The sequence below is a fragment of the Neoarius graeffei genome, chromosome 19, assembly GCF_027579695.1.
Source record: "Neoarius graeffei isolate fNeoGra1 chromosome 19, fNeoGra1.pri, whole genome shotgun sequence".
Lineage (NCBI taxonomy): Eukaryota > Metazoa > Chordata > Actinopteri > Siluriformes > Ariidae > Neoarius > Neoarius graeffei.
In genome coordinates, this window is record NC_083587.1 from 29155264 (window position 1) to 29164857 (window position 9594).

The 9594-nt window shown below is 37.7% G+C and overlaps 1 protein-coding gene across 1 annotated transcript; it reads left to right on the top strand.

The window, feature by feature from the left end:
- The first annotated feature begins 407 nt into the window (after window positions 1–407).
- Window positions 408–3352, top strand: LOC132867908 (transcription factor 21). Its single transcript, XM_060900876.1, has 2 exons — window positions 408–788; window positions 3272–3352. Exons 1-2 carry the CDS (start codon window positions 408–410, stop codon window positions 3350–3352), a joined length of 462 nt encoding a protein of 153 aa, XP_060756859.1.
- The last annotated feature ends 6242 nt before the right edge of the window (window positions 3353–9594 follow it).

Genomic DNA, 9594 nt, shown 5'->3' on the forward strand with positions numbered 1-9594 from the left:
AAAAGCAAAAAATCCAGTGTGTGTGTGTGTGTATGTGTGTGTGTATGTGTATGTGTGTGTGTCACAATTTGAATGAATGGAAAGAGAGAAAGGACAACGTCTTATCTGAAGAGAGCACTCAAGGGAAAGAAAGTATGTGTTTTGTTTTTGTATTTTTATTAACATAATAGTGTGAGGGTTTTTTTGTTATTGAACCCAATTTTGAGTTTATGCAAATTTTTTTAGATTATGTATTTATTTAAGTCTTTTTTTGTGTGTCTGTTTTTAGGCTATATCTGGTGTTCAATGTAATTTTTTATCTCAATACAGACTTAAGAACATCTGCATTTGCACTAGAGTTTCAGCAAGACCTATACCTGGAACGAAATATACTTCTATATCATATTATAGACATAAGACTAATAATAATGTCCACCGGTTCTCTGAGTGATGCTGATGATGCACCGGAAACCTCATTCGCACGTCTTGATTCTCACTCTGAAGATGACTTTAATGATGATGAAGGACTCAACACCAAGCCCAAACGAGCTAACATGCAAAAGCGAGCAAAATGCCCAAAAGATGGACGACAGTCGCAGCGCCACGCAGCAAATGCACGTGAAAGAGCGAGGATGAGAGTCCTAGCAAAAGCATTCTCACGTCTGAAGACAAGTTTACCGTGGGTTCCAGCAGACACCAAGCTGTCCAAACTGGACACACTGAGACTCGCATCGAGCTACATCAATCATCTCAGACAGCTGCTGCATGAGGACAAATATGAAAAGACCATCGTCCATCCGGTAAATTTGGTATGGCTCAATGTTTTAGCATGTTTATCATTACAGATATTTCAGCTTCATATATATTACTGTAATAATAGTTTGAATACGTAACACGTCTTAATTTTTTCATCCTGACTATTGTTACTGGAATGTTTATGTGTTTCAGCAATTTCACCTGATTGCTAACATCCTAGGTATTTTATCTATGTTAATGTCCTCAACAGCAGGTTAACATTCATGGCACAGTAATATGTTAAAAAATATATTATAGATAATTGACCCTTGAGAATTTAGTGCAGACCATCAGTGTGGATTCTTATGGATACCTTGCATTAGCATTAGTTATCCTCCTCAGGCATCACTTCAGATCTTATGTCTCCCTTACAAGCTGTTTCCACATTCTCAAACTCCAAAAAATTATAACTAATTTCCAGATTAAGTAGCCTAATAATTACTAACAGCATAATAAGTGTGTAATTAATAAACAAAAGCAAGACACACTCTGTGTAATGATTTTTATACAAGTGCATAGGATGAGAGTAGAGCTGATGATGTAGAGAGGACTGTTCAATTATCCCATTATACCCAAATCACAATTTTTTTTCTAAATATTACAAATTCACACTGGTTTGTCACCCAAGTTGCTATGTAATAGCTACTGTTGGATATTCCTGATATGAGTCAATGTTGGTTGCCATTGTAGTGTCCAGACTTCAGCTTGTCTAATCTCTAAATTGGGCTGTTGTTTGTTGCTGTTATCTGGGTAAAGGTTAAGTCAATTCTCCGCCATAAAGTTGACATTAGCTAGCTGGCATTAGTGATTTCCAGTGAAGAAACCCTAAACTACAACATCTAAATCTAAACCTTAACTCCAAACCTCTAAACCTAAACTCCAGCCCCAAACCTCTAAATCTAAACCTTAACCCAACACTTCTAAACATAAACCCCAACCCTTTAAACCTAAACCCTAACCCCAAACCTCTAAACCTAAACCCCAACCCCAAATCTCTAAACCTAAATCCCAACCCCACCCCAAACCTCTAAACCTAAACTCCAGCCCCAAACCTCTAAACCTAAACCCCAACCCCAACTCTCTAAACCTAAATCCCAACCCCACCCCAAACCTCTAAACCTAAACTCCAGCCCCAAACCTCTAAACCTAAATCCCAACCCCAACTCTCTAAACCTAAATCCCAACCCCGCCCCAAACCTCTAAACCTAAACCCCAAACCTCTAAATCTAAACCTTAACCCCAAACCTCTAAATCTAAACCCTAAGCCAAACCTCTAAACCTAAACCCCAACCCCAACTCTCTAAACCTAAATCCCAATCCTGCCCCCAAACCTCTAAACCTAAACCCCAAACCTCTAAATCTAAACCTTAACCCCAAACCTCTTAATCTAAACCTTAACCCAAAACTTTGAAACATAAACCCTGACCCTGTAAACCTAAACCTCAGCCCCAAACCTCTAAACCTAAACCCCAAACCTCTATATCTATACTTTAACTGAAAACATATAAATCTAAACCAACCTCAAACCTCTAAACCTAAACCCAAATGCAAAATCTCTAAATCTAAACCCTAACCTCAAGATCTATACCCAATCCATAATCCTCTAAACCTAAACCCCAAACCTCTAAACATAAACCCCAATCCCACATCTCTAATCCTAAACTCTAGCCCAAAACTTCTACTGTATATCTAAGCCCTAACACCAAACACTGTGCCAAAACCCCAAGAAACTGGAGATATCTTTTTAAATTCTGACAAGGATCTGGATCATATCTGGTGCATATCTGGAGATTTTTGACAATACCATGATCAGAGAGTACCCAAAATGGATTTCATCATATATGGGTGACAGTTTGAAATGCAAAATCATCTCTGCATTCTGGTATACTTTATTCTGCATAGTGCAAACTTTAGTTGTCGTCTTTTAATCACCTTTCCTCAACACATCGACACATGCTAATAATATAAAATGAAGCATACTGAACCATTATGCATCTACAGTAACACAACTTATCTCAAGCTTATAGGACAAAAAGTAATAACAATAACAATGCATGGCCCTTAGGGACTTCTTTAGGATTAGAGTGGTGCTGGTGTATTATTATATTTTTATTCCATAATTAAAAAGTTACTGTATACATTTGAAACATTCAAGAACTCAGAGACTACTGTCTATCACTGTTATTTGTAACTTAATGACCTTTAAGTTATTGAGCTCCTCTTAGGCATGTGAATATTAATGTATTACATAATATTTGGCTGTTACTTTTATCATGGTTATCAGAGTGAACTGGCCATTTCTAGGTTTAAAAGCCATGTAATTGAGGACAAACCAAGCTGTAAACATAAACCATAAGGTTTTATCATTCTTCTAGCTGATTGATAATTAAAGATAACTGAAACCCACAGTGGATGCCATTGTGCTGGGAATCTGATACAGACAAAACAGAAGGGCAGAATTTTAATGCATGTTTTTCTGTTACATTTTCCTTCACAGTCATGGCCTTTCGTGGTTTCAGGAAGACCCGATGACACAAAAGACATTTCAACTTTCAGACTGTGTGGAGCTACAGCCTAGACATTCACCACTCTGTCTGTTTTCTTCTTCATTGTCATCTTCTTCTTCTTCTTCTTCTTCTCAATTTCAATTACACTGTCTTTTTATTGAAATGATATACACTCCAGACCAAATGTGTACTGCCAAAGATTGGGCATTTATCTTTCTTGATACTTTCTTTGCATCCTGTTCTCTCTCTTTTTTTTATAGAAATACTTCAACCAAAATTGAAATGTACACAGTTTCCCTTAGCCACATGTTTGTTGCATGAACTTTGTGTTCAGTAGTTCACTGAAGTGATGAGGCTGATTTGTTGAGTATCTCTGTCAAAGTTATGATCTTATGATGAAGACTGACACTGTATGACATACTGTTATCTACATAAAAGGACAAAAGGATGTCGCAGAGCTAAAAACAGTTGAAGTTGAATCATCCATCCATCCTTTATCTCTAGCCGCTTATCCTGTAGAGGGTCGCAGGCAAGCTGGAGCCTATCCCAGAGAGGCGGGGTACACCCTGGACAAGTCACCAGATCATCGCAGGGCTGACACATAGAGACAAACAACCATTCACACTCACAATCATACCTACGGTCAATTTAGAGCCGCCAATTAGCCTAACCTGCATGTCTTTGGACTGTGGGGGGAAACTGGAACACCCGGAGGAAACCCACGCAGACACGGGGAGAACATGCAAACTCTACACAGAAAGGCTCCCATCGGCCACTGGGCTCAAACCCAGGACCTTCATGCTGTGAGGCGACAGTGCGAACCACTACACCACCGTGCCGCCTGAAGTTGAATCATTCCGCATACAGGTGTGGCCTTGAGTTCAAAGATAGAATTGTATGTTGAAAGTAACTGGGATATAAAATGGTTTAAATATGGGGGAGGTTTAAATTTGGGAAGCCATGGAATATTTTAGCAGCTTTGGGACCAAAAGGTCGCTAGTTCAGTTCCCTAGACCAGCAGGACTGGCTGAAGTACCCTTGAGCAAGGCACCTAACCTCCAACTACTCTGGCAAGTGTGGTGGCATGCCTTGTGTCTGATTAGCCAAAGAAAAACTGATGATGTGATTATCACTTAAGGTGGTGCCCTTCCAAAAGTGTTTTTAAAAAATGCATATTTTGCTGTTTTTTGAAACCATTATTGTACAAGTGACTTGAGCATTTTGCATCTTGGCTAAACTGCATCCTACTTCCTAATAACAAATACGTCTTCTCCATTTCTTTTCAGTTTCTTTCTCATTCTTACTCTTATCTTCCAATCCTTCTAATCCAGAGTGTTGAAACAGCATGTGAGCTAAGATTTCTTTCTTTCTTTCTTTCTTTCTTTCTTTCTTTCTTTCTTTCTTTCTTTCTTTCTTTCTTTCTTTTCACAAAATCTATGTATGTAATTGTTTTTTTTTATAACCCATAAGCACAAAGTGTGTGTAAAGTATTAAAGTTGCATTTAGAGTGTGTTTCATGGTTGATCAGTATAAATTCATCACTACACATTGGATGGCTTGTATTTTGCTTTTATTTTGTGAACACCGTTTATATGTCACTGTGTGGAATTAAATATCTAGTATTTTTTGTGAAGTGCTTGCATTGTTTCCATTTAATATGCATGATTTTTGAGTTTATTTATATTTTTTGAAAGGTTTGATATGTTGGAAATTATGTTGCTAATCACTTTGGACTCTATTTTTCTAATAAAGCAAATGACAATGCTTAACTTTACTGTTATTATTTTATTCATTATCTAAACATGTGACAGATGATCAATAATAATCAATGAGTATCTTTAAAACCTACAAACAAAAACATAATTGTATTTAGGCTACGTTTATGCGATTCCCACCGATATTACATCTTTGAAGTTCTTCAAAAAAAACCCTTTCTTTTTAAAAATTCTTATTAAATTCATAAAAACTGAAAAGTGAATTCAAAGCACTTAAAAATGCTGAGGAAATGGCTTGAAGGTGCTGATTTGATTTTGATGTATTTCCTTCTGAAACAGGAAGTCAGAGTGGGATATGTAAATGGTTGTAGCTTCTTTAACTAACAGCCAAAAGGAATTCATAATAGGAACTTTCAATGCGGATGAATACATCATTTGTTTTTGGAGTGAAAAATATAAACATTTGGACTGAACTTTTTTTGTTTTGTTTTGCAGCACGTACAATGTATGTACAACTCTGGAAGTTTTATAAAAATGCATACATACAGTAAATTAGTCATTTAAATGTGCATTGGGTAGGATTTGTAGACAAAAAGATCTCTAATGGATAAATGACGGAGTTGATTATGATTTGAATGATTTTATTTACTCATTGAGCCCACCCCCATTTCCACCTATCTACATAAAGCTCTGCCCCCAAAATTTATAGTGGTTCAACTAGAGTTAGCATGCTAGCTAAAGATACTATTACCAAGGACTGTCTTGACATCACTTTCAAGCGCTCTCAGACATTCAACTGCTCGAAAGCCAATTTACAACTCTACAAACATACTTTAATTATTTAGGATGTGAAGGGGGATTGGGAACGTGTCCATCAAATGACTGACAAGAGGCTAATCCTAGTACAAACAAACGCTCTGGACCCGAAGGCAGGTTTCAAAGCTGTTTTACTCACTGGATCATAAACTAGTTTATTTCATACTCATGCTGCTTGCATGTTCATGTAATGAACATGAACAACTCTTGGAGTTACATTTGGAGTTATACAGTAAGTTGGACTTCCAGAACCAATTTCAAGTTAAACTGTGAGATCTTTATTGATTATATTATCATACATACCTGTATGAAGGTATGTGTCCTCCGTCTTGCCTTTACCCCTGACTATGGTGGTGGTTATTGTACTGTTACTGTGATGTTATATGTGTGTGTTGTCCTCAAGCGAGTCTTGTTCAGGGATGCAAACCAAATTTCAGTGTAAACTGACAATAAAGTATTATCGTATCGTATATGGATATAATTATTCAAATTGTCCATTGTGGACAAGGTAAAAACTAGAAGGGCACTCGATAGAGTGCATACCTCCACCAAGCCACATACTATCAACATCAAAATCAAATCACTTGAACATAGGATAATCTTAAAGCTGTCCACCAAATTTCATCCAAATCTATTTGCTACTTTTTGAGTTACATTGGAAACAGACAAAAAACCTGGATCCACATACATATCTGGATTTGCATCAAAATCTAATCAATTGTTCCTTGGCCTATGGCCTATATTTCCTCAAAATTTCATCAAAATCCATTCACTGCTTTTTGAGTTATGTTTGGAACAGTCAAACAAACAAACAAACAAACAAACAAATGGAGGTGAAACATAACCTCCTCCAACAAAGTTGAGAGGTAAACATCTACCGCACAACATCCTATCAGGTGACTTCAACAACCAGCACATTAATTCTAAACTATATGTCACCAGTTTAAGGCTCTTGGTGGTTAATAGATAACGTATAGACACTTATACATAGTCTATCACCTTTTTTGTTACTTTTCCTTTTTTTTTTTTTAGATGGTCCAGCATATGATATTATTGAAAGGCACAAACCATTAATTGGCATGTAGATCATCAATTATCCAAATGAATCTTTTCAGTTTCCAGAATGCCACCAAATAAATGCTATTCTCTATTTCTAGAGCAGAATCCTTTCCCCCAGAATCAAAAGGCTCAAACTTCAGCATTCATGCTACCATGAGCAGTGAAGAGAACGTGCCGAAAAATGTATAACAGATGTTTTCCTATGGTTCATATTTCAAAATAAAAACGTACTATAATATAAATCTTTATACACTAGGAAATATGTAATAACAACATGTTATATGATGTACAGTCTTTCAAAAGCAAGTGTACCTCACAGAGTCGAGTCGAGTGGTACTACACTGGCAAAAGAACATGAAAAATTTGTCGTAATTTGTCCTTGACAAAGCGTTTCATCTCGTGTGATCCTTTCTCTCGGGATCGGTCCAGCTTTGTGGGAAAATAACTGTGGAACAGCTGCAATCCTTTGTAGACGTGATGAAAAGTCAAATTCCCTCCTCAAACCGCAAACGTTTTAATTATCGCTGTGAATTTTTCCCAAGCTTTATAACCTGCACCAAGTAAAGGGCTACACCAGCTTCGGTATTTTATTTACAAAATTCTTTTCCTTTGAGAGCAAAACAGAACTTAATTCATTGTGTATTTAGGCAAATTATAGCTTGTTTATATGTATAGTTAGTAACCTTAATAGCAGCAGGAGTTTTTCATTGTGCTGTTACAACTATTTGAAACAATGATGACAATGTAATGATTCTAGTCACTGTTCCAAAAATTGCAGTACTTTTACTAAATACTTTTAGAAATGTTTTGCTGTCATAAAATAATTCACCAGAATAATAATGCTGTTTAAATATCTTTTATTGATTTCAAACAAGACCATTTTAAAATCAAAGCTTTGACTGGGTATGATTAAAATATATCTGATTTTCTTTATTGTGAAGCCACCAAAATAATAATAATAATAATGATAATAATAATAATTAAGACAAAATGAACACAGGACATCAGTGTTTCTGAACAGATTGCGTTTTAGAACGTATCTATTGATTCAGTTCTTGGATTTGAAATGTTAGTAAAGTGAGAAAAAAAATCAGATATATTGGCAATTGACTGCAAACTCTAAGAAGCAAAATAGATGCATTACTTGGACATATGGATATAAATTAAAGCACAGGTTCCCATCTATGTTCCTGGAGTAGCCCTGTCTTGCACATTTTTCTCTGCTTCATTTCATCCTCCAGGACAAGGGTTGGGAACGTGTTAATTAGGGCTTGAAATAACTTGTTTCAAAAATTACATTAATGGCTTTTAGCAGACGCTCTTATCCAGAGTGATGTACAACATACCCAGAGCAGCTTGGGCAGCAGTTGGGGGTTAGGTGCCTTGCTCAAGGGCACTTCAGCCATTCCTGCTAGTCCAGGGAATTGAATTGGCAACCTTTTGGTCCCAAAGCTGCTTCTCTATCCGTTAGGTCATGGCTTTATATCATGAATATAAAGTACTAGTTTAGCAATCAAATATTAATGGTTGATGCAGAGCATCTTATATTGTGAATCTTTTCTGTTGTTGTGAGTATGTGATGTGGTGAGTCTGTGATGTGAATCTGTCATGTAATGATCAGTCTGTGAAGTTATGAGTCTGCGATGTCATTGTGAGTCTGTAATTTTGTGATGAGTTGGTGATGTGGTGATATCTGAGCTTTTGTAAGTCTCTAATATTGTGGTGAGCTTGTGATGTGGTGAGTCTGATGTTTTGGTGAGTGGTGTTGTGATGAATTTGTGATGTGGTGATGGCTGTGATTTTGTAAGTCTGTGAAATTATGTTGAGTTTGTGATGTGGTGAGTCTCATCTCATCTCATCTCATTATCTCTAGCCGCTTTATCCTGTTCTACAGGGTCGCAGGCAAGCTGGAGCCTATCCCAGCTGACTACGGGCGAAAGGCGGGGTACACCCTGGACAAGTCGCCAGGTCATCACAGGGCTGACACATAGAGACAAACAACCATTCACACTCACATTCACACCTACGGTCAATTTAGAGTCACCAGTTAACCTAACCTGCATGTCTTTGGACTGTGGGGGAAACCGGAGCACCCAGAGGAAACCCACGCGGACACAGGGAGAATATGCAAACTCCGCACAGAAAGGCCCTCGCCGGCTGCGGGGCTCGAACCCGGACCTTCTTGCTGTGAGGCGACAGTGCTAACCACTACACCACCGTGCCGCCCTTGTGGTGAGTCTGTTATGTAATTGTCGGTCTTTCATATAATGATGGCTCTGTGATGTTGAGTCTAAGATGGTGTGGTGAGTTTGTGATGTTATTTTATGTGAGTCCATGATGTCATGAGTTTGTGATGTTATTGTGACTCTGTAATGCCATTACAAGTTTGTGATGTTATGGTTAGTCTGTGATGTGGTGAGTCTGTAATGTCATTGTGAGTCTAATGCGGTGAGTCTGTGATACTGCGGTGAGTCTCTGATATTGTGGTGAGGCTGTAATGTGATGAGTCTGTAATGTGGTGAGTCTGATGCTGATGTGAGACTGTGATGTTGTGGTGAGTCAGTAATGTGGTGAGTCTGTGATGCTGTGGTAAGTCTGTGATGTCGTGGTGAGACTGTAATGTTGTGGTGAGTCTGTAATGTGGTGAGTCTGTGGTGAGACCATGATGTTGTGGTGAGTCTGTGATGCTGTGTTGAGACTGTGATGTTGTGGTGAGTCTGTGA

Excerpts from the sequence above, each read along its gene's own strand:
- LOC132867908 (XM_060900876.1), top strand. The coding sequence starts at position 408 with ATGTCCACCGGTTCTCTGAGTGATGCTGATGATGCACCGGAAACCTCA. Across the intron at positions 789-3,271 it reads TCGTCCATCCGGTAAATTTG|TCATGGCCTTTCGTGGTTTC; the intron begins GTATGGCTCAAT and ends TTTCCTTCACAG.